Genomic DNA, 26,623 nt, shown 5'->3' with positions numbered 1-26,623 from the left:
GAAACAGAAGGTCAAGGTCTTGCTTATTTGATACTTGACCAAGGACAGCATTTTTTTTTTTTTTTTCTGAAACATGCAGATTTTTCATTCAAAAACTTATTATTCTAATATTGTGGTTGCAAAACAATATACTCTACCCATAACATTTTAAGTTCAGCAGAAGCGGAAGACTACATATAATGCTCTGGCCATTTCTACTACTCCAGCATTCTTCCCCCGTCTCTCCCTGCCCACAGATGGATACATATATAAATGTGGAAAACTCAATCAGTTGTTGGGAACAGATTGAAAAGACTACAGATACATTCAACACAAGTAAAAGGTTGTTCTGTGAGTCTGTCTTGAATTCCAACTGCCTGAAACCAGTGTATCAGTAAAAAGCAGAGTACCATACTCCTCCTCTCCTGTATTGAGCCATTCTGGTCAAAACCAGAAGCATCTGTGAAAGACAGAGCACTTTTGTGCATCTAAAGAGACAACCTGAGACTGACTGAGCCAGGATCACAGAAAGCAGACTTCTGCAGGCACCTCTTTCATGGCATAAGAGATTCCTCACATTGCCTCCAAGGAAATTTCAGCTGTCTCAATAAATATAGTACATTTTGTGAAGCGGATTGTACTGTTGGCATAATGCAAGTATTGTGCACAGTACTTTATTCCAAATATTTCACTTTTGCACACCTGTTCAAAGAAAAATCCCTTTATAGATAAAAGCAATGCTTTAAAGAGATATATTCTTTTAATCTGAAATTTACAGTGTGATTTTGATATATGCTAAGATTACTGCTAAAATTAAGTACTATTATGCAACCCCAAAACAGTCAGGTACAGTACTCTACTGTAGCTATACTTTTCCTTAAGCACAAAATCTTCCTCTTCACTGTATACCTATCTGCAAAGCCACTCTTTTCCCTGTTGCACCCTTCGAAAAACAAAGCCACAAGAAATTTCAGTTTCCTGTTAAATGAATTTGGAAGACCTGAACCAACAGTTCAAGAAAACCAAATTATTATTTTTTTTATTATTTTATTGAAATTATTTTAAAAGCCACAGAAAACTCAGTGGTACACTTGCAGTGGAAAACACTGATAAAAGAAAACCTCACAAAATTCTTGTTTTAACTTTACTTAAAATATAATTTGTGCTATTGCTTATAGGAGAGTATTGGCAGTGACAGGAAAGTCCTGAAGAGGCTGTTTGTGAACTTACTGAAAGGATTTCCTTTAACTGAAGACCATGTGACTTCTCTAACTTAGTTAAGAAAAACTTTAATTGTGGTTGTTACACAATGTGTATCAAAATAGTTATCATAGCAAGTGATAGTACTCCCTAGAGGAATTTAATAACAAAAATATTAAAGAATATAATTTATTAAATACATAAGTCAAAGCATTACACTTTTAAGTAAAAATTACAGGCTGCTATCCTGAGCGTATTATTGTAACAGAAATCCTTCTAAATTAATATTTATATTTCCTTTGTCTACTACATTATGAAGTATTTTAAGTTCTTAAGAATTTTCCACTGCTTTTAAAGTACAGTGACAAATACTGATGAATGACAAACACTGATAATTGGTTTTATTTTCAAGTCACTAAAACTATTTCTAGAACTTCAGGTTATCGTTATAGATCTGCACTTACTGTACTTACGCTAGCTGCTCAGATCATTATTGTATACACAAAATAAAAGTTTTCTAAAAAGTGTGAAACTACCAAAGTTGTGTTCTGCATACCTCTATCTCCAACCTTTCATACATGAGATAGCCATTATGTAAAATTCAGAAGCTGAAAAGTCCATGTCCACGGTCTCTTATCAAATCTTCAATGAGCACAAAAAGTCAAGAGCCAGCGTCAGAATGACATACTGATGGAAGCTAGCAGTGGCTGTGATTTTGCCACACTGTCACAAAGAATCCATTTCCAGATCTAGTAACTGCAATAAGCTTAATACCTACCTGCACAAAAAAGACCTGAACGGGCAGAAGGGACATAAAGAGGAAGAATTCCTCTTCAATATATCCCAAAATTGTCCCCCCAAAAGACCATGTGGATAAACACAGTATATCATAGAAACCGGACCAGATACTTAAATTCTATTTATACCCCATAACAGCACTCCAAATGATGCTTCTCCAAATATGGTCACTTCAAGGGCTGTCTCTAAAAGCAGCTGAGAAGTACCTATGTTAAGTATCTGGTATACACTAGTGGTGTCAAGATGGAGTAATGGGGAAGCAAGAGCCAAGAACAGAAATAGAATTGCCACTACTGATGTGATCAATACTGGGGCCATTTAGATTATTTTCCAGAAAAAGATTCCATTTTAGATGTTTTTAGTTTGTTGTATGTATTCCTGGTTTTATGATATAGTATCCCTAATATATTTCATGACTTACATGTTTTCCTTTATGGAGTCACATTTCACCTTTTTTTAAGATGGCTTTTCAAGCTTCAGTTGTACTTCACTTGGAAGGGGTTTCCACATTTTTACTTATACACAAACAGAAAAGGGCTGCTTCACTGCTTGTAATGCTGACAAAAGACCAATACACATATGCCTTTCGAGTCAACAGATCTGGAAACTAAAAAAATTTTTTGGTATTGAAGGAATTCACACCAAATACCCTAGACTTCAGAATCTCTTACCACTGAAAATTCCCTGCACTACATTTTTATGAGCTCCCATAGGCATATGACATGACTCAAAGTAACCAGACCTTTGGCATCAGAAGACACTTGGATAGCTTGCTCCAACTCATACAGTTCAGGCTGAACAACTCATCGGGGAAGTCACACACTACAACTTAAAAAAACGGCCACGTCAGAGATGTAGCTTTCCTGTGGGAGACAGAAGAATTATGCCCATCACTGGTGAAGAAAAATCAGACAAGCAGGGCTTAAAGACCAGAAGATGAACTCTGCCCAGGAACATGGCAGTTGGCCATTATGTGCCTCACACCACTGTAAAAATCAGTGTGCAAGGCAAACAGCTAACAGGACAACAGAGACAGTTTAAAAAAAAAATATCTGTTTCTTTGAAACCTGAAATCTCAGATTAATAGGACTCAGCACTTCGGTTCTGCCTCAATGCCGAAGGCAGCAGAAGGCAACCGATGCAACTGCAGTTCCATCAACCACACTGACAAGTGGGACTGTCTGCATACACAGCTTCAAGAAAATGTTTTCCAAAGTAATCTGATCTTGTATGAAAGAAACATTAATGTTTGCAGCAAATCCAGACAGTCAAGAAGTTCACTTTCTCCTGCTAACTTCTTGAAACAAGATAAAACTCCTGATTACATCATTTAGTGGATCACCATTGAGTAACACTTCTAAGCCCACCAGGTGAAGAGAAGGCTTTATATGACACCACAAAGGCAAGCAGACCCAGTGAACACTTCCTTTCACTCTGAAGAAAGCTGGTTTAAAAAGTGTAAAAAACATACTTATGTGTGAAAAACTTTGTTGTGTCTTATATTAGCTTGTATTTGGCAAATCATTGACTCTGCAAAGACTCCAAATACTTAACTTCTCAGACCTGTTGTTTGGATGCATATCTGTAATCCTCCTGTTACACTACAATCCTATCCCAAAACACACACGCCACAGGGGAGAAAAAAGAGCCCTCAGAATGGAAGTGAAAGAGTGATATCGATACAAAGAAAGGGGAAGAAAAAACCCCCACAACCAAAACCCCACAAACAACGTCTATCATCACCTGCTCTCAGACAGGAAAAGCTGCATGTCCTTCTGCTATCCACAAAGTGGCAGAATTGGTCAGTTTATACATTCAGTGAGGTGGAAGGAAAAATCCTCCCACAAGTAATATCTGCTAATACACAGGCTGGGTACAAAGTTAAAATATCTAACCAGGTAAGGTATGTGTCATAAGATTTCAAAGCCTTTTTATTAATAAGAAGTAAATACAAATGGGATTTTTCACTCACTCACTGTAGGCAGAGTGTGTTTTGAACATAATGCTAAAGTTGCTGTTTAGAGCACCATACAAAATGAGAGATACTTAAAGCATAGTTTTGTAACTCTGAATTTTGCAGTTTCATGCTGAGAAAAACCATTTAAAACCCACAGCACAAAAGCTGACATATTAAAAATTAAACTTATCAATGCATTCATTGATCAATATGCAAAGCATTCACTAAACACTCAGTTCTATTTTTATGCTATGATTCTGGTTCTTGTCTTTATGCTAAGTCACAAAGCAAGTAAACCATTTTTTTGGCATTAAAACAGGGAATCTCAGCTCCAGAAGGATGCAAAATATCACACAAAAGGTAATTAAAAAATTTTTCATACACGTAAAGCTGATTGGTTTGGGGTTTGGTTTGCAGCAAAGGAGATTCAAATTTGTCATCCCACACCACCTTTTATTTTAAGTCAAGTTTGTCACTTCACCCTCTCAAATGGGTTCTGTGGAAGTCCCTGGCTCATCAGTGATGTCTATTTGACTTTTCACATCTTAGATCAGCACAAAGTTTAATACTTCCTGCATGGCAAGAAAACTAATGCCACACTGAGTACCTCTCTCAACATGCTTTCAAATATTTACTCTAACGAGGTGTTAACTATGCTTATTTCAAAGTTACTCTAGCCTAATACTACTAAGTCAAACCAAGTCTGACATAAGGCTTGCATTACATGTGAACACAACAGTTTTACTATGTGTAGGATATTTATACAGGTATCACAGAATGGCGAAGTTTTTAAGGGACCTCAGGAGATAACCTACGCCAACCCCCCTGCTAAAGCAGGTTCTTTTAGAACAGGTTGCACAGGATTGTGTTCAGGCAGGTCTGGAATGTCTCCTGAGAAGGCGACTCCACAGCCTCTCTGGGCAGCCTGTGCCAGTGATCTCTTGCCCTCAAAGAAGTTTTCCCTCATATTCAGATGGAACTTCATGTGTTGCAGTTTGTGCCCGTTGCCCCTTGTCCTGTTGCTAGGCTCTACTGAAGAGCCTGGCCCCAGCCTTTTGACACCTGTCCTTCAGAGATCTGTACACATCAATAAGATCCCTCTCAGCCTTCTCTTCTCCAGGCTGAACAGGCCCAGCTCTCTCAGCCTTTCCTCACAAGGGAGATGCTCCAGCCCCCTCACCACCTCTGGACCCTCTGCTGGACCCTCTCCAGTAGCTCCCTGTCTCTCTTGAACTGGGCAGCCCAGCACCGGACACAGCACTCCAGATGGGGCCTCCCCGGGGCAGAGCAGAGGGGGAGGATCACCTCCCTCGGCCTGCTGGCCATGCTGCTCCTCACGCCCCCCAGGATCCCACCGGCCTTGGCCACCAGGGCACAGTGCTGGCTCGTGGGCAACTTGCTGTCCACCAGGGCTCCCAGGTCCTTCTGCACAGAGCTGCCCTCCAGCAGGTCAGCCCCAGCCTGTACTGGTGCAGGGGGCTGTTCCTCCCCAGCTGCAGGACCCCACACTCGCCCCTGTTGAACTGCATCGGGCTCCTCTCTGCCCCGCTCTCCAGCCTGCCCAGGTCTCGCTGAAGGGCCGCGCAGCCTCTGCTGTATCAGCCGCTCCTGCCAGGTCTGTCCCACCAGCAGCCTTGCGGAGGGTGCGCTCTGCCCCTGCACCCAGGGCACTGGTGGATAAGCTGGACAGGACTGGACCCAGCACTGACCCCTGGGCCACACCGCTGGCCACAGGCCTCCAGCCTGACCGCGCCGCTGGTCACAGCCCCCTGAGCTCTGCCGTTCAGCCAGTTCTCAACCCACCTCACTGTCCACTCATCCAACCCACACTGCCTGGGCTTCCCTCTGAGGGTGTTATGGCAGACAGTGCCAAAAGCCTCGCTGAGGTCAAGGCACACAACAGCCTCCGCTCTCTCCTCACCTACCCAGCCAGTCACTGCATCGTAGTAGGCTATTAGGTTGTTCAGGCATGATTTCCCCTTGGTGAATCCATGTTGACTACTCCTGATAATCTTCTTTTCCTCCACGTGCTTCAAGATGGATCTCCAGGATAAGCTGTTCCATCACCCTTCCAGGACTGGAGGGAAGGCTTACCGGCCTGTATTTTCCTGGGTCCTCCTTCTTGCCCTTTGTGAAGACTGGAGTGACATTGGCTTTTGTGCAGTCCTCGGGCACCTCTCCTGTCCTCCATGACCTTTCAAAGATGATGGAGAGGAGCTTAGCAGTAACATCTGCCAGCTCCCTCAGCACTCTGCAGTGTATTCCATCGGGCCCCATGGATTTGGGGTATTGGGTTTGCCTAAGTGATCTCTAAGCTGATCTTCCCTGACCAAGGGAAAGTCTTCCCTTCTCCAGACTTCCTCTCTTGCCTCCAGGGTCTGGGATTTCTGAGGCTGGCCTTGGCAGTGAAATCTGAAGCAAAGGCGGCACTCAGTAACTCTGCCTGCTCTGTCTGCATCCTTCATCACCAAGGCACCCACTTAGTTCATCAGCAGGCCTGCATTTTCCCTAGTCATCCTTTTCCTACTGATGTACCTCAAGAAGCCCTTCTTGTTGTCCTTGACATCCCTTGCTAGATTTAATTCCAAACAGACCTCAGCCTCCCTCGTCGCATCCCTGCATGGTCTGACCACATCCCCATATTCCTCCCAAGTGGCCTGCCTCTTTTTCCACATCTCGTGGAAACTTCCTTCTGCTTGAGTTTTGCCAGAAGCTCCTTGCTCATCCATGCAGGCCTCTTGCCCATTGTTCGATTTCCTACTCACAGGGATGCACACATATTGATCTGGGAGAAGTGGTGTTTGAATATTAGCCAGCTATCTTGGACCGTGCTACCTTCCAGAGCCCTAACCCATGGGATTTCTCCAAGTGGGTCCTTGAAGAGGCCAAAGTTAGCTCTCCTGAAGTCCAGGGTTGCAGTCCTACTTATGGCCCTGCTTCCTATACGCATGATCCTGAACTCCACCATCTCATGGCCACAGCAGACAAGGCTGCCCCAAACCTTCACAGCCCCAGTCAGTCCTTTGTTTGTTGTTATGAGGTCCAGCAGCACACCGCACCTCGTTGGCTCCTCCACCATCTTCATCTAAAAGTTATCATCTGTGCTCTGCCAGAACCTCCTGGACTATGTGTGCCTGGCTATGTTGTCTTTCCAGCAGATGTGAGGGTGGTTGATGTTCCCCAGGAGAACCAGGGCCTATGGTTGTGAGGCCACCTCCAGTTGTCTGTAGAAGGCCTCATTGACTTCCTCTTCCTGATCAGATGTCCTGTAGCAAACTCCCACAGCTACAACATCTACACACAAAAGTGTCCAACATCTTTGTCTGCCCCTTAATCTTTACTTATAAGGTCTCCACTTGTTCTGCATCTACCTCAAGGGAGAGCGCAATACATTCCAGTTGCTCCCTCACGTAAACAGTATGTAGATGACAAAGAAACTACATTGTGCTTCACTGAAGAAATTTTCAAAGAAGTACAAAACCTAGGATGTTAAATAAGTTCAGACACTGAATGGTGCGTTCTGCAAATTAGTACTACTTATACACTTTTAACTTGCATGACAAGTCACAAAAGCGACCACCTCCATGTAAGCATCATTATGCTTTTTTTCCTGGCCTCTCCACTTCCCCACAATCAAAGAACAGTGGACAAGTTTAGTATGACATTGGTTTAGTATATCCTAACTTTTGTTTGTTAACTAGAACATGAAACAGCTGCAAAACCTACACAAATGCAACAGAAACAAAAGCCTGGAAAACTTGCAAAATTAGCTTCTTTTGCACTGCGCTTCTGACATCTGCCAGTAATTTCAGATTTATTATAAATCAGAAACTTCAATCACTAGTTCAGAAGACTTGCTTCAAATTAATAATTATCACTGGTACAAAAGGCAGTCAAGAGCTAAGTACCTATTAAATGGACAGTTTCTTATCTGCAGATACTCAATTCATATAAAGATTCAACAGAAAGCAGCATCTTTGAAGTCTCTTGACCACTACTTTTGAAGAAGTGTTTTGCTCAAATCTAAAATGCTGCAAGTTACCCAATGAAGACATTCTCCACAGCTCAGAATGAAGTCTGTAATGGGCATAAAATTTTAAATGAAAAGGTAGCTTTCTCATCATTCCCTGTTCTTGAGATTCACAAGTAGAAAAGCAATAATCCACAATGCTTTCCAGTCATACACTAGAGACTGCATCCTCAATTAATTTACAGGTAATTCAATTTTCGGTTAAGTATACAAAATACCTAACACACAAGCATTTATAAACAAGCTATGTACTTGTTTTATTCCTTAAAGATGTTCAAAACAGGCCTGAAAGCAAGCTAGCCTAACTAGATTGCCAAGAGGAGAAAAATCAAGCAACCTAGAAATTATATTGTTAAATATTGGGCAGTAATTCTTGCATGTGGCTCAAAGCAGGGAATTGGTAAAAGGTTGTGCCAGGAGAACATAGAATTCTTTAACAAGTCAGTCTTACCTTTTTTTTTTTTTTAAACATAGTTCAAGAAGAGGTTTTCAAGACTAGAATATCGTTTAACCTGGGTAGCTAACTGCTACACTTAGCTTTCCATGATACAACTTTCTAGTTCACATCTAATCCTTACATATTCAACTCCAATTTGTAAACAAAATGTGTATAAAATTGGCCTATGACGTGTTGAGCTCAACTCCTATTAAACAGGACACAAGTACTGCTTTTCTGCAATGTCAACACACTTTCAAATACTCCCAATCATGTATATAATTTTAAATCTTGGCATCTACAGTGTCCTAGAGCAAATATTGATGCAACTGGAATAGTTGTTTCAGCCATGTATTAAGATTTAGCTTTGTTTCCCCTCCAAGCACATTTTTTCCAGTTTGTAACTTACCTATTCTCTTACCCAAACATTTCCAAGGTATTAAAAATCCCTACACAAGCTGGCAAATTAAAGTATCATTAGAAAATATATTGCTACAATGTTCTGCTGTAGTATTTAATATTTAAAATAATTCCTGTTTGAGAGGTTAGTTATCCTGATGAGCAAATCTTAATCCCACAACATAAATTATTTAAAAGATTATTAAGTAAGTACCTAACAATTTGGTGCTTGTGAATTAAGACGACCCAGTTTTATTCATGAACACTCTTCTCAGACTCGGTAGTTAATATACAAACTGACCTAAGCAAAGCCCATTTACTTCATATTCATGTAACGATTATATCTAATAGGTTTGATTATAACACTGAGTTCTTTGGAATTAAGACACCTCTTTAGAATTATTCAACAGTGCATTTGTGCAATTCTTTAAAGATCATTCACAATAATTCCCCAGTAGTGAGATTACACTTTGTTTTATAAAGCTTTATTTTATACACTAGTCAAAAAAACCCAGAATATTTGGAAACAGTTAACCATACCCAGCATGACTTAGTAAGTGCCTAACACAATGCATGGTTCTGGGATCTTAAGTGTTCTGGCAACTTGTACATGCTATTATAATGTATACTTTAAGATTAAAATTACTAGAAGAATAAGACTTTGTCTCAAACTATACTTTCACCACTCTTTGTAACTATGGTGCTCTCATTCTCTATTTTAGCAAGGCACAGGGTTGCCTGGAAAAATCAGTACTCTGTCCAAAGTTAACAGCAAATACATCTACTGAAGTGAATGAGTGACCTAGACTCCTTTCCACCCCTGCTCCTCTTTCTGGTAAGAGTACACACACTTCAACTGTGACAGGTTTTTCTAGGGAGATCACCACATTTAGAGAAAAAGGATAGTTTATAATTTCCACATTGTTTAACCAAAGATATCCATACCTCTAAGAGTAAACCAGCTTGCAACAGATTTGCACACAATCAGAATCACCTCCTTAGATATCTATTTTGAAGCATTAGTTAGAAGCCAATGTCCAGATTTGCAGCCTGAAACTAGACTTGAATTTTTTTATTGACACAAGTAGGTGCTACAGGTAAGAGAAGAGTCATTTAAGAGATTGGAGAAGGGAGAGGGAGAAAATTTGGTTTGTATACACCACCGCATCTCCTAATAGCCAGACAGTTGTTAAACTAGAGGCTGTAAATTGCATTTCTCTGTTTGATTTTATGCTGCATAAAGGAATACTGTCACTCCATTGGGGCAGAGAATTTTGCTGTCAGAGCTGTCTATTTTGTGCACAATAGTTTAGAATCACAGAAAGATTTGGGTTTGAAGGGGCCTTTAAAGACCATCAAGTCCAACATGCCTGCCGTGGGCAGGGACACCCTCCACTAGACCAGGTTGCTCAAAGTCCCATCCAGCCTGGCCTTGAACACTGCCAGGGATGGGGCATCCACAGCTGCTCTGGGCAACCTGTTCCAGTGCCTCACCACCCTCACAGCAAAGGGTTGCTCCCACATATGCAATCTAAACCTATCCTCTTTCAGTTGAAAACCATTACTCCTATCCCTGCAGGCCCTGGTAAAAAGTTTATGCACCATGATTCACAGTAACAACCTCAAAGGTGACTTGGAATCACTTGGTCCTCTATCCAAAAAAACACAGTAATCTGCATTTATGTTATTCCTAACAAATTTGTTTATAACCTGCTCTTTAAAACCACGATGTTACTCTATAACCCACCAACAATCTATTTACTACTTTGTATGTAGTTACCTTAAGTTAGAAGGTTTTACATGGATATTTAACTTACTGCTTTCTATTGCTACGCATTACTTAAAACTTACTGCTTCCTGCCATCTTCAGCAGTACAAGTCACAGATTATTCTGTGTTCTTGTTAATATCCTTTGAGCTCCCCAGGCAGTTCATTTCTGAAGCATGCTGCTCAAAAGCAGGCATAGTGTGCCAGTTGAGACTTTACGCATACTGGAAAGGAAGGGCTACTTTCCTAGAGGGAAGGACTACTTGTTATTTAGTATATAAAAGAGGACACACTTTTTGCAGAAGGTCAATCAACCGACTTTTAGAAGTCTAATCTAAAATGTCTCCCTAGCTTGCTTACAACACTGTTACTTGAGTCTCAAAACTGTTAGTCAAAGTTCAGGTTGTTTTCAGCTGCTTTGATACACACAGGAGCTCTAACTGTGGAAGTCCAATTTGTCAAAGGGAGAAAAACTTCCAGTTAAAATTGAACAAGTTTTCCTGACATCTTGGTGCACATACACACACACTTTCTCTTATTCAAAAATTCCTTTGGAGACACACATTGCAAGCCTTACATCCCTCTACATTTTAAATATGGGAAATCTGACATTCAGCAATGCAATATGCAAAGTGATAGAAAAGTCATCTCACTTTAGGTCACTGGTGTGTTCACTCAAGTATCTTGCGTTCTAACAGCCTGCAACTCAAACCCAATATAAACCAGTTTCAGTTATTTAACAAGTTATTAATTGGACTGTATTAATAAACCTGATCTTAAAACAAGACAGTGTGATGGTAAGGGGCAAAGCAATAATAATCCAATCCCTACCGTTCTCGGTTAAACTTGAGTGAATGAAGTATAGCAGGTCTCTTCTGACGTAAATTCCATAGGTGTAAGGTATCATCAGCCAAGGCACTCACAAGAGCTCCCTATGAGAAAGAAAGTTTTAGTCAACTTATTTTCATAACCCTAGTAACAGTACATTTCATCAGCATAGTGGAAATATTACATATCTGCTGCCAGGATGAAAAAGTATTTCTAAGCACATGCATCAACACCACAGCACCGATAATTTCTAAGTACTAGTAACGAGAGCTGATGTGATCCCATGTCATTCAGCTCAATCACATTTGATTCAGTGCTATAGTGAAGGGTGATGGGAAAGGAGAAGCTTTTTCCTGTGTGCACACAGTTCCCTCATGCCCACCTCCACAGGGAAATTAAGCAATGAACTCAACTGCTAATATTCATGCGCTGACAAAGCCAGTGAAGTTTGACTTCAATCCTCTGAGCTAAAGTTCCCCTACAAATCTGGCCCCAGCTAGCTCAAGACCAGCACTACTGTCAGATCTCAGCTGCTACACCCCTAGAAACACACTTGAAATTACTGAGGGATCATTGCTTAGATCATGTCTAAAACAGTAACTCTATCAATATAAAATCAACTACTTACTAAAACTGCTAGTACTATTGACAACAGACTTTATTACCTCATGACATAACATTCAATGATATGAATAAATATTCCTAGGATAAAAGTTATTGCTTATAGCAAAAGAATACTCTAGAGAGAGAGATTTTCAGCAGTCAAACATTTTCTGAAATTAAAAAGTTAATTTATAATTGTTGTGACTGCTTGCCATTGATGCTAAGAGCCACTTGTGTTACCTGATTTTGATGCTTGCTTAATGAGAAACTGAAGAAAACCCTCTATCTTCTCTGAATTATGGAATATGTACACCATTTTACCAACCTCATTAATCAGGAACTGAAGCTGGATTACTGCAGCTCCACTGTCATGTTGGCAGTAGCATTCAACTCCTGGACGACCAAAGCTAAAATTGGTACCGTTAAGGAATAATTGTTGTATGGAAAACAGAAAAAAAACCAACCACTAAACATCATAAACAACATTGTCATTATCACTAATTCAACTAAATAATCAACATTCAAACAGGTTAACATCCTGCTTCTAACTACTGCACTCAACCACATAGATCTAAGCGATGACCAGAAAAAACACATTTATAAACAATATAAGTAACACAGAGAAGTTAAAAGGCCCATCATTATCCACATGGAATACAAAAGTTATGTGGAACTGCTTAACTTATCGTTAAGGGATTCTTCATCAATGAGAACACAACAGAATAATGAAGCAGTTTAGTATTGTTAGATATCAGAGCTAGTATACAGGCAAGTTAATCTAAATAAGCATCATAATCAAAAGACCACATTTCAAGTACTAAAGGAGCTTTCTCTCCTTTTTAAACACTTGTTACAGATGAAAGGAGAGCTGAATAATGCAAAGCATGTTAGAAAAAAAAGCCTGCTGTGACAGAGATAAAAAGATCAGTAGCCAAAATACGGAGTCAATAGGAAATTATGCAGCACAGATATCCCAGATCTGTTTCAAGACTTCCTTGATTCACACCAGCTATAAAATAGCAAAAGCTTGTTCATTTTGCCCTCTCACACAAAAATCAGTCCTATACTTCCATAATAAATATCAAACTGAAGCAGCAGCAACAACACAGATTCTTTCAATTCCCCATACTCTGTTCATTTATTAGCTGCAAAGATTCTGTATTTCAAAATGTGGTTAGCCCCCTCCTTCCGATATTAAATTAAGAAAATTATCCATCCTCTAGAAGACAGAGCATAAGCAACACAAGTCCAGATAAATTAAACAAAGCAGACAGTACTTCATCATTATATGTCCACGGTCTCTGGAGTTGCCAAAAAGCTGAACACCTCTCACTTCAAAAAGGCATCTTAGTTTTTGGAAGAAAGGAGATAATTCCAAGGATATATATGCAAAACAAGGAACATAACGTACAACTTGTTCTCTCAGTATACACTAGAAATTAATAAAACTTAAAGAGAGAGCTTAAAGCTGGGGGGTGGGGGCACAGAATCATCCCCATGATACCTTCCTACACAAATTCAAAATACTTTTAATGTAAAATGTTGCTTTTGTATTAACTGTGGACTGACTACACAAATTGCCAGATTGGGGAAAACATCCCTACAAGCAATACCAGAAGTTTCAGAGCAGATTTCCTTCAGCCTTGGCTCAAGCTTCAGCATTCACTTGAATTAATAACTCTTTGCAGAAACATACAAAAAAGCAGTTTCTTAAAGTGAAATTCAGATGTTTACAGGAACTGAATTTTAAAACTTGTTGTTTATCTGCACAGACACAGGTTGTTTTCTACCAAAAGACTATTTCCTCAACTCCTCCCCTGATCACCAGCTTCCAACATAATTAAATGTAACTCTTGTTCGTTCACCCACTCAGAGATTATCTGGAATTGAGGCTTTACAGCTACCTCACCTCAAAACAAGGGGAATGTGACCCAGAAAAATAAAAAAAATATGAATTCCTCAAGTTACTCCAATCTTCAGATTCTATCCCTCAAATATTTTCTTTAGGCACTTCTGATGCAAATATTTCTGGAAGCACTGTTATACTTTATCAGCAGAAGTTTCAGTATTAAGAATATTTGACGGTTTCTTTAAGAAAACAAAAAAAATCCTTTTGCATTTTCCACACCTCAATCTGTTCTCTCTCCAGAAATCCTAAAGTACACAGTACTGGGCATAAGTTTACACAAGTTTAAACATTCAGAGCAAGTGGTTGGGGTTTTTTTTTTGACAAATTAGCAGAAGCCTCACATGCAGATCTGAAAAAAAAAAAAAAGAGTTTGGCCTCTTTTACGGTGCTTACAGTTATCAATATAATAAAAATAGTCCTTGCAGCTAGCCCCCTTTAGTTCCTTTACCCAAGAACTGTGTCATCACTTCTTCACCTAGTAGCTAAAATTATTCATCTCAAATTAATATCATCCTCCTAACCAGCATTAATCTTCTTTTCTAAAGCAATCCAAAGCCTCCCAGTTTTGCAGCGTATGCCAAGTCGAAAAAGCATGTCACTTAAATACTGAGTGTAGAAGGATAATGATACATGCCCCTTTCAGTACATATTAAGCATTTCTCAACCACACAAAACAGGCAGCATCCCAGAGAAGACAGTTTTAAGTTCTATAGTTGCATATATGTGCCTAAGGCAAGAAAGCTCACTGTACTAAGTAGTGCCACATAGTAGTTCTCAAAACAGGCAAACATTATAATGAATAATGACAAGATAAGCAAAGCATTTTAATTTTGTAGGCAGGAAAAACTCTCTAAGACCTCGGGTAGCTCTAGAGGAAACAGTCTGCTGTGAGCAGTTTTCTAATCAAAGACCCATCCTTCCTCCTTCACTTCCAAGCATTTCTTCCTACTATTCTTGCTTCATCCCCTATTCCAAATACTAACCAATTAGATGAATTAATAGCTTTTCAGCTGTACCTTTGAATGTTGCTGCTGTGTCCCCCACTGCCATTAGGAAATTAACCCTGGAAAACACTAGTATTTTGTTGTCTTGACTGCGTGTTTTTTGAAAAAGCAAGTTACAGACAAAAGCTATGGCTTTTTCTAACTGCTGGAAGTGCAGGTCATACATAAGAAAAGCACAGTATCATGCTAATTTAATATTGCATAGTGAAAATGATTTCACTTTGATTTGTGAGAGAAGGCAACAGTTGCAAAAGGTACTTTTCTTCTAAACAAGGTTCACACCTAAGGTTACACTTTTTTTTCCCCAGGCAGAATTAAAGCATTTTGTTAGTAATATCCTAGTTCTCTCCACAAAATACTATTTTTAAAATTACTATTATTTATAGCTTATTTACATAGGAGCAACTCAGTGCACATCTGCCCTTAGAAGTCACATTTTGAAAGAGAAAACTAATTCCAGAACATTTATGAAAGCTTCAGGAGAGCAGTCCTTTTTTTAAATTCTTAAGTTTAAGTTACTCTAAGTAGACCTAGGGAATATTGGGTTCTTTACCTGTGCTTGACCCATGTGTAACTATAAATTCAATCCCTAGCATAAGTCAGTTATGTATACAGAGTCACCTTTATATTGTAAATCACCTTCCAAACTATCACCACACAGATACTTGCATCTTCACATCATTACACTGCTATAAATTTTTGATAGTACAGCACAAGATATGGACCATGTTCCTGTATCAGATTTGCCACTGTTACAATATCTCAAGATTTTTAAGACAAATCTGAAACTGTAGTACCTTTTAAAATGCATTCCTAGATGTTTCTCAAATCTGTAGCTGTAACACCTCAGAGTATTTAAACATTTTACAGTTTTGACAAAACCCCAGAATTCCAACTAGAGGACAACACATATCACTGATCTGAATTACATACAAAACACTAAGGGCAGTAGATAACTCACAATATTCTTACGTACACCAGTCTGTTGTGTATAGTTCTTCAGGACTGCATATTATACCTGTATATTTTACTACAGTTATTGCTCTGTAGCAGTTTTCCACTTTACTTAATCAGACCCTGAATTATTTTTATAGGCAGCAAAACCATCACTTCACAGACACTTTTGTATGGACTTCGATTGTGGTCCACAAGAATTATTATAACTTAGAAAAAAACCCCACATAATGGTGGTGAGATTTCCAAGTATCATTTTTATATATAAAGATTAAAAGTTTGTCTGGTATTACTCACCATTGCCAAGTCTGGATATAATCAAACAACAGATAAAAGCCGAAAACTTACTTTACATCAGGTTACAGAGTACCATAAAGTCCTACCTGGTGATACATCTAAGCAGGACTAAAGCAGTAAGAGAACAGCTTCACACAACTTTCCTGTTTCTCAATCTTACCTACACCTTGACCTCATCAGTAACTATTACCTGCACATACAAAAGCATGATGTCTCAAAGAAACAATCTCATAAAGAACTATCTATCAAGACACACAGCTATTTAGCAAGAGAGTTATTTTAAAAGTCCGAAAGTACTAGTCAACACTGCCTCCAAAACTAACTTTGACCTTTCATGTTCATGTATTACCACATAGGATAAAATAAAAATCCACAAAGTACTTTGGGGAGAGTATTAGACTTTGTACCAATCCTGATACGGTACCATATCACTGTTTTCCAACAACTTCAGGATTATAGTTTCCTTGTAAAGCTTTAGGCCTGCATAGCATCTTGGGTTTATATCACTGGGCTAATCAGGTCTTTTATTCCTCCCCATGTCTCAGTATTTATGTTTGCAAAAGTATACATTAATATTTGTTAACACTTCAGATCTACTTTCCTATATGTAAATAACAGCACCAAGCAAAAACAAACTAGGGCTTTAAAACCCTGAGATTGAAGTTCATCAGATGGAAATACTATCAAATCACTGGTAACAATTTACTGTGGGAATTCCAGCTGGACTATCGTGATGCACTCTCCTGCCAGCTAAGGAGGGCGAGAAGGCAAGAAAACTGACAGTAAGGAAATACAGTAAGGAAAAGGAAGACATCAGATATTGACAGTCAGAAGACACTGGCTGCAACTTTCACGTGAATATAGCACTTGCAAATGAGCTAATTCTAAATACAGTCTGACCTCATTACTTGGACAGAAAAAAAAAATCAACATTACATATTATACTTTGAAACCAAATCAAGTGTCCCTAGAGTAAAGAGCTACACCTTCCAGGCAATTAAGAAAAAAAATAATAAATCTACATTCAGCTTTTCTGTTAGTCATAAGGATGAGAATGCAAGGCACCTCAGAGGTGAAGAGGATAGGATCTCAGTCCTGAAAAGTTACCGAAAGGTTTCTCCCAAAGGTCTTCCTTTCTGATAGAGAAGGTTGGGGGGAAAGATAGGAAGATAAATTGGAAGAGATCATTTATGTGCCAGAATATTGGCAAATGCATTGTTTTTCTCATTTTCCAGGAATCTTAACATTACACAAAGTTCCCAAATACTTTTGAGAGCACAGTAGTATTGACTGTGCAGTGTTTTCTTTTTTAAATAACAATGAAGGCTAAGAAGCTGCATTCAGATACTATGTTTGCCCAAAAAAGTATCTGAGATTCATTATCATGAAATTATTTAGTACCATTGGAGTTCAGCAGTTTTTACATCTCCTGACACTCATAAGAGTTCGTGCTTTCCTAAGGAAGGGGGCAGCACATAATTTGTCCTTTTCCTGTTGTGGGGGCAGGGAAGGGGATAACAATAGGTAGGTTATTTAAACAGTTGCTGTTAGAACTTACTACAATTATCTTATTAGCATAACAGCTTACAGCAAACTGCTCCTGCTGTTCCCTACTGCAGCTTTAGAAATTCCAGTGGAAACTACACAACTGCCGGGAAGTTGAATTTCTCAACTTTCAAACTAGCTACCAATAACATTAGTTACTGCATAAATGTAAGTATGCATAAATAAAGTATTCACTTTGTCTATAAAACAATGCTCAGCTCCTTTAAGTATCAGAAGCCAACTGATTCAAAATTAACATAAAAAAATCTTAGATTGATAGGGTGAAAAAGGTCTATTCTGAGAAATACCGAAGTATGTAGATATCAGTTAAAGTTCATTAACTAATTTATGTATACAGTAAGTTGCAGCAATTTTAAAGCACAAAACACCTTTTTTTTTTCATAAATTAGTATGAGTTATGCATTTTAAAATTAAGCACTTATTCAACTAATTTGCATAGAAACTGGTAAGAAAGGAATGGATAGTGAGCAGTATTAATATCTGATCCATTTTCTAATGACAATAGCTAGCAAAGTATATCTTAAATATCAAAGTTGCTTACATAAACATGCACAAATACAGTATGTCCCAGACAGCTTCAAAAAGTGCCAGAATATTTTTTGTAAAGGCTGTATTTGGTAGAATTTTCTCATAGCTGCCAGTGAGAGGCAATCGTTCATTAGAACAAGATGTAATTAAGTAGTACAAATGCAAACAGGATTAGAAATCTGTGTTTTAAAAATCAAACAAGAAACAAAATTGTTTTTAATGATAAGTTTCTATATGCACAATTCACAGACAGCGAAGCATGCTGTTAAATGAAGAGGTAAAAACATCAATTTAGACTGAACAACATAGTATTTTCAAAACACTAACAAGGCTGCAGGCTTTCCTTGATTTTACTCACTTTGTTCTCTGATCCAGGTTCTACTACTTTTAGACTAAAAGCTGTATTTCAGTACTAACACTGCAAAAAGGTGACTAATCAGCACTTTTTTGGGTGGGATGGAAGGGAAGGAGAATGGTATAATACAAAGGGAAAGAGTTGGAAATTGCTACTAATACATCAACGTAACAGTTCCTCTGACTACAGAAGATGCAGATTTTTTTTAATGACTATACAGAAGAGTAAACCCAGGAAATTATGTATTTTGAAAGATCTTAATCAAAATTCAGAGGCAAAAATCTTTGTATTCTGTTGCATGCTTCCAATCCCGCTCATCTGTCATCCATTTAAACCAGTTCAATTTTAATGTCAAATTTTAACATGTTATTACAGATATCCTACCTCATACATCCTTCTGGTAGCACATACTGTACCATAGTACTAATAATTAACCAGGCTTTTCCTCTCATGTCCATAGCTTCTTAGCCAAGACTAAGGGCATGGACATTCTATGCTCCTAGAACTGAGGAACACTTGGAGTAAGAATGACAACTCATCCCAGAATCCAAATATTTTGTTCAGACATTGCCCACAGCAGCATTAACAAATGCAATGTTCTGAACTAGATGTTAAGTGAATTTATATATGGTTTCATAAATTAAATAGGTAAAGAACTATACATAGTATCTAATAAGAAGGACAATTTAACATTTTCAAAGAACATAGCCAATCCTTGCCCAATCAATTTTTGTCCATCAACACTGGTTTCTGACTGAAAAGTAATTCTTCGCGTGGTCAGAAATCTTTCTTCATTCACAGAGCATGATCTAAAATACCTCCCTTAATTCTTGCCTGCTAGTCCTCTTCAGTTATTTTCAAGTCACTGACTACTGGATATTCACAACAGAAAACACTAACCGTAATCACCAGTCATTCCATCTCAACTTTGTTCAAATACAAGCCCATACTTCAACCCCCTCCCTGCAAACTGAGTGGCAGCCTAGCCTGCTGAGTCCCAGTTTCACTTATATCTCATTAACCCTTTACATCATTTAGGAGATACATACATATCCCCAAATAAAAAGAACTTTACATCATTTTGGGGTTATGTAGAATAAGACCACAGGCACTACTAAGACTTACATAAGCTACACTGTTTCTCCCCTCTCCGGTCCTCTGCTATCACTCAGTTAATATTTCTCTCCTTTTACAGAACTTGTTATTCTCACATCATCTCTCCTTTTGGCACCAATGTCTTATTTCTCAAATTAACTATTAACCCCTTTTAACTCTTTTCTTATCCCAAACCAAACCAGGTTTTTTGCCCCATTCTTCACCTTTGCCATTCAATTTATCACTCTTCATATACCCATGTTTGTTTACTTGCTTTGAGAAAAACTGCAATAAAAAGCAGGCGACTAAAGCAGAACTAAAACCACTATCAACAGAATGCTGGAAGGTCTAGATGAGGAAAAGCTCTTAAGGACAACCTTAAGTTAAAGTTGGTTACATGTATGAATTTCTCCCTCAGATTTTGCTGTGGTCTATCTCTCAGCACTGATATTAGCTCTTCCCCCTAGACATAATCTGTCAGCACTTAACTTGTGGATAAGGCTTAAAACCACCCTTCTGTTTTACACACCATTTTGCTTTGCATCTATGATCGAAATAACCTCCTCTTCCAAACAACCTTTGGAGAAAGTTTAGTTATCACTAGGAGTTTTATCAATAGTGATGCAGGCATTTTTTTTCTTATTAATTTTTTTGCTTATGAAGCCTTTTGCAGTATTTACCAGCAAAGTCACTTGGTGAAGTGTTAAGGGGGTCACAGGTTAAAATGCCAACACTTCCATCATGTAGACAAAAAGTAGAAACTTAGATGCCAAATCAGGGTGGTAAACACAAGTTTACCTCTCTGTCTCTACCAACTTGACAATCTGTCCACAAATTTGTGGTGGTCACAAGCTGCAAGATCTTCCAAATAGCCAAAGCGATGTTCACAAGCAGTACTGCTGCTGTTGCCTTTTAAATGTTTCAGCTAGCAGTGCCTAAATCTTAATTCAAACATAATACAACAAATAAGCCTCAGAAGAGTTTCCCTGAAGTCTGCTCAAAGGTATAAATAGAGAGACATCTTAAATCTTCTCCACTGAAAATGACACAGGATTTTTAAATTAGATTCAAACATATATAAGCTACCAGTAACTAGCCTCACATCACTACTCTAAGTTTGCAATATAGTTTTTCTAAGAACAATGTGTTCAAATTTATTTTAAGCCTCCTCAGGTTCCACTGTGGCATAATTTTTAGTTTTGCAAGTCACCAAAGAAACTGAAAAACTTACTATTTCACTATTAAAGTTGTAGCGACTATTTTATAGGTTTGCTCAAAATTACCACCGCAAATGAAAAACTTAAGGTACAATTTCAGCAATTCAGTAGATGGCAGTCTTCCACCAAAATCAAGAGGAAACAATGTCCGCACATAAACAAGGGGTAACTTGGAGCTGGAATTCTTATTTTTAATATGCAAAACCATTTCCTACTCTGTGTTTCTTAAATTTTTTGTACTTTTCATAGAACTTGGAAGAATAGTTTATTACATGCCAAGATATTACAATGACTACTATGTTTTGTTGAAATATTTGTAGCAATTTTGTAGTAAAATAGCTGGATATCAGTGTTGCATGAAGTGGTGTTTTTCTGGCTTGTGTTTACCAGGAATCCAACTTGAGAAGGACTACTAAAAGGTTGACATTGTCCCTAGAAGTTGCTTACAATTATTTGATCTCTTCAAAAGTATTATGGTCATTTATTTTTAGAATTTTATGCCTGTATCAGCATCACTAGTAAATGCTTTGCATTACTCAGCTTAAATGTTATTTAAAAGTAGTGTCAACAGATAAAAGGTCATAGAAAAACCTAAATTAAGTTGTCAGATAAAAAGAACTGACATTAAAAACAGAAGTCTTCAATATTGTTATAATATGAGGCATAACATTAAAAATAACACTACCCATTCCATCTTAAGTCTTTTTAAAGTTATTGCAGATATCACCTTGGATCCTATAGGTTTATCTTTCTCATCGTACTAGAAGACCTCATATGGGTCCTTTCTTTGGGCCCAAGAAATGCACCTCTCAACAGTGCTAAAGAGTTCCCTTGAGAGTACAAACACAGAGCTACTGTTTTGTAAAGGCTGTGGATGTGAGAAACAAGTAGCCTATTAACACTGGTAAGGGGATAATTCAGACAGTGTTAGATTTCCAAGTACCCACAGTCCAGTTCAAGACTGCAATAGGATGGAAAACAGATCTTCAACAGTAAAACACAGTCCAAGGCAGTTCCCTTATGCACCTTCCCCGAGTTTTTCTAGTAGGCACTTCACTAGATGTAGGGAAGGTATTACCTTGCAAAACAGTTTCTGTGAGATTTTTGATACTTTAGAGAATCTGCTCATCTTTTGGCCTCGTGTACTTCCAATTCCTGTTAAATACTTCAGGCCATGCTCATCTGCCCTGCTTTTACAAGAACGTTTGTCTTACTTGTTTGTCATTTGCTAGCAATTTCTGAGCCTGAAGAGCTATTTTGATCAACTTTGACAGAAGGGAAGAAGTCTTGCAGATAATACTTTGCCATAAATTTTATGTGAATAGGTAGCTAAGAGGGAAGAAACCCAGCTTAGGCCCATATCCCAATCAAAAGGAGAAAGGTGGCACTGTTACCTCAAAATCCTAAAATAGGGGCTCTGTATAAAATGCTGCAATCACAGGAAACATTTTGGAAGTTGCAACATGCAGGAAATTATACAAGCTAAAACCATATGATACCAGGTTTCACAGATAAAATGCCTGTTTCTTTCCTCTAGATAAGAGTATCCAAAATAATGAATATCCATATATTACAACTCACTTCCTGAAACTGAAACTGTTCCAGTTCCAAGGGAAGAGGAAACCCCATTCTTCTCATATGATGGCTTGAGGGAAGTGTTACATACAGCAAACCACACTTTTGAGCCCTCCAAAAATGCAGAGCTATACCTGCTTATGCTGCTCAGCACTTCCAAGGTTCCTCCCTTTAGCTTAACTGAAATAGCTAGCAATAATTCTGCAAGAATGATACTCTTAAATGCACACACTGAAATTTAATAGTTTGACCTGATTTATTAGGAGCAGGGAAAGGGTTAGGGGGTGAAGAAAGCTGAGCAGTTGTCTACACTTCCTCCACAGTCAAGTAAAGGCTGCAGAAGAGTAGAAGTTTTCCTCTGCAGTGCTGCCATCTTTTCCTTCACTACCACCCTGCTCCCCAAATGCCATGAGAAGACATTCACACTTCCACTGTTCCTCCTCCTTTTCTTAAATGGTAAAATGGCGGCAAGGTAAAGAGCAAGTTTGCACAAAGGTGTGCTTGAAGAGAAATATCACCCCATTCCTCAGAAAATTACTACCTTCAAAATCACAGCTGTTAAAATACAAGACTAAGTAAGTTTGAAATTTTGAATTAAGCAATTTGGTTCCTATTGGAATCCTCAGTAACTTAATTATACATGAGTCATTCCAAGAAAGCAAAATGGCTGCTGCTTAGGTAAAAGTATTTAAAGACCTAGCAATCATACACCTTCCAAATAAAGTAACCTCTACCATCATCACTAGTCACACTACTACCCCCACAAGTAATTTTTTTTAAAAAGACATACACAAAAAAAATATCAAGCCCTCACTGTTTGAGGTAGACCACAGTCCAGAACTTCACTGAGGTTTTAGTGTCAAAGCCCGAAGTTACAGATGTCAAATAGACAGGGTGTCCCACCTTCTCTAGGGAAATTTCCAGCTGTGACAAACAGTGCTTCAGAAGTGCCATAACATGAAAATATCCAGAGGTTCAGACAAAAAAAAAAATATCGTCTGTAATAGAACTCCTTAACCAACCTCAAGATGGTTTCTAAGCAGCAAATCCAGATCATTAAAATTAACATGGTACTGTGGCCTATTCAGCTCAGACCTGCTTTAAGTCAGGAGAACCTGCACTGACACAGTATAATTCACTGCTTAAAATGTTTTGATGAACACATTTGTTTTAATGTTTTGAGTGTCAGACAGCTTTTTCTACTCGGCAATAGAGAAAATGAAATTAGTTTTGAAAGTTCAGTTCTGGAGCCTTCCATCAAAAAACACAAGAGGAAACGAGCAATGTAACTCTCAGCCAGCTACTGCAACTCATTGGAGTTGTAGCACGTGAAAGTTGTATGTGCTCTATCTACATGGTGAGGACTAAGAAACACAGGAGGCTCAGATATAAGCTAGAGTAGTAATCATTTAAATTGGTATTTGTCAGACAATCACCTGTGATGTTCCTCAAACATTTACATGGGGAAAAGAAACAAACACACAGGGAAAACTTGTTTCAAAGATTTAGCTAGGAAAGTTTGAAGAAAACAAATCCCATCTTTACAAGGTAGCATTGTTTATTTCTTCTTTGAAATGTTAGCATAACAGAATTGCAATCAAACGGCAACAAATAATCCCATTGTATATTTACTGGTCAGTAGCTCTGTGTGAATTAAAAACAATAAGAAAAACATGACTTCCTGATGGTAAATAATTCCACCAGAGCTAAATTCAAGTCACATATGTATTTAGAAAAAAGCTAAGGTCATTTCCTCTTACAAATCTCAAAAGAGAATCTTTACTGGCCAACTGAATGCAGATTCACTTTAATTCTTTGAAGCATTACAAGTCTGGCAGTGTTTTGCTTACAAAGTATCCCAACTTCTTTTGCTATAAAGGACTATAAAAAAACCTGATTGATATACTAGCACTGCAACCTGAAGCCTGATAACTCCTCATTTTTCCCCACAAATGCCCCGTTTCCAACTTCAGCTTCCAGGACAGGCTGAAAGTAGTAGGCCCTTTAACCAAGAATCACCTACAAATCCCCACACACATTCCAAGTCCGCCCTAACCTCTAAACTTGGCGAGTCCCCAGCAAACAGGTAGTCTTTAAATTCACTGTGCAGTAACAAGGCTATAGAGTCAGGGGAAAAAAAAAACCAAAACCAAAAACAAAACATTTCAACAAAATCAAGTCTTATCTGTGCTCACAAGCCACATACATACACAAATTTGATCCTCTTGAAGCAGAGGGAAAAGAGGAAGGAGTTAAATTGCTTGCCCAAGACCACACAAGATGGCCTCCTCCAGGATGGATACATTCTTGAAACTATACACGGATGAAAGCTACAATTAAATACCAGAAGCAGCATTGTACCAAAGCACGCCTAAAAACTGTAAAATAGTATTTTTTAAGAATCGTTCCATGAGAAAAAGAAATTGGTCATGTATGGACACTGAAAATTAGGTATGTTTAAGATAAAGAGACTAACTAGGTTTTTAAAGACAAGCAGAGATTTCAATTAACCAGTAACTTCCAATAATTCAAAATAGCAACTATAAAAGGAAAAAAATTTCTTCATATAATCATCTCAAATACAAGTGAAAAGAGGAACATTAACTACTGTCTGGTTGTACAAAGCCAGGATTAAGTCTGTTTTATTAAAACCCATCATGATAGACTGATACATGCGTTCCAGTCAAACATCAGCAAAAATAGTATGCTGAATGGCATTTATTAGTAGTCCTTTAAAAAAAGGCAACCAGAGAACTAACACACCAAACAATAGCTGTGACCAGCACTGAGCTACTATGGTACTTTCAGCTACTAAATATTTGTAATAGTTCTTTAGGAGACTAAAATAATATATCTATAATGATTCAGTATCACTCATATAGAATGCATTTACACCGATCATCTCTAAAGATTCTCCATTAATACACTAAGGTAACACTAACAAGTATTCCCAACTGAGTTTAACTTCCTCAGAAGTGAAGTTCCCCCAAATTAAGTACATTTGTATAATTTATAAGTATATGTTTTTAATGTACTATAGCAGACAATTAGAAGTTTCAGAATACAGAGGATCTTCTACATTTGGATATATATTTTTTTATGTACAAACTATGTGGACAAAGTTTTCAAACTATGCATTTAAGTATTTTATCTGTTTTGTAATTGAAATCTGCCAATTTTAAGTTTGATATTAAATACAATTTCAGCAATATTTTTAAAAGAAGTCTCTTTGAGCTACCCATGCAGCAGGTGAGATTATATTCCTGAAAGTGCCCATCCATTACTCTATAGATTAGAACAGTAAGTGTTACTAACACCATCTTTGTCAAATTGGATACAACTACCGTATACATAGCACATTATGACATTTGTAGAATGGCAGAAGTAGTTTTTCCACTTTAAAACTTACTCAAGGCAGTTGCTTTCTGATCTCACCAGCACACTGTTTTAATTGCAACAGTAACCTCCACTGCAGACAAAAAACTGAAAGCAGAAAACATTACCAGATCACAATCTGATTACCACACAAGTTTTCAGGGCAGCTTCCTTAATGTTAAAACTCACCCTTACACCATACCACGACATCTGGCATTTTAAGTTTTACTGTATAGAAACAGTTTCATCAACTATTCAGGCAGCTGATAAACTCTGCTTAAGCAGCAAAAATTATTTCCTTGCTAACAAGCCACAGAAGCTGAGAAAATATTAAATTGCATTAACAGAAATTATTTACCATGTGAAGTGCTGAGCTGAAGTCAGGAAGTCTGTGCAACCATACTGTTGAACCACTTCATTGTTACAGAATTCTCTCTGAGAGGAGTCAACCAGACTAGAAGTACAGGAGCCACCACACTGATTCAAACCAGAGGTCCATGCAGCCCAGAACTGTCTCCTACAACAGCAATCAGCTTTATTTAGGAGAGCTCACAAGCCTGTCCACATTTTTCAGCCTGTTCCCAAACCAAACCCTCCCAGTAGATTAGCTATGTAAAACCTTCAGCATTTACCTATTAAGACTTGTGTCTAAATTTGTCTATTCCCTTCCTAAATGCACCAGTATGGCCTGCCAACACTGTTTCATCCATGCCCACAAATACTAGTCTGAAAATAGCAAGTAGTGAAATTC

At 38.2% G+C, this 26,623-nt stretch overlaps 1 protein-coding gene and 1 long non-coding RNA gene across 16 annotated transcripts in view; both read right to left on the bottom strand.

Annotated features, from left to right (window-relative positions):
- Nucleotides 1-26,623, bottom strand: part of STXBP5 (syntaxin binding protein 5) — a 109,061-nt gene that overhangs the window by 65,817 nt on the left and 16,621 nt on the right. For 14 of the 15 annotated variants that reach the window (XM_040597175.1, XM_040597178.1, XM_040597177.1 and 11 more), the window contains exons 3-4: nt 12,323-12,404; nt 11,398-11,498 (exon numbers count right to left, since the gene is read on the bottom strand). In XM_040597175.1, coding sequence (XP_040453109.1) covers nt 11,398-11,498; nt 12,323-12,404 — 183 coding nt within the window. Of the gene's footprint in view, nt 1-2,719; nt 2,841-11,397; nt 11,499-12,322; nt 12,405-26,623 lie in introns of all 15 variants that reach the window. The other variant, XM_040597190.1, reaches the window with a different exon arrangement.
- LOC121089743 lies at nt 24,202-26,609 on the bottom strand. The gene is made up of 3 exons (XR_005828335.1): nt 26,231-26,609; nt 25,907-25,980; nt 24,202-24,810 (listed from the first exon to the last, which is right to left on the bottom strand). It is a non-coding gene; the product is annotated as an uncharacterized LOC121089743 (long non-coding RNA).

The sequence above is a fragment of the Falco naumanni genome, chromosome 6 (assembly GCF_017639655.2).
Source record: "Falco naumanni isolate bFalNau1 chromosome 6, bFalNau1.pat, whole genome shotgun sequence".
Taxonomy (NCBI): Eukaryota; Metazoa; Chordata; class Aves; order Falconiformes; family Falconidae; genus Falco; species Falco naumanni.
The sequence above is the reverse complement of the archived record's forward strand: the minus strand, read 5'-3'. Positions and strand labels throughout refer to the sequence as shown.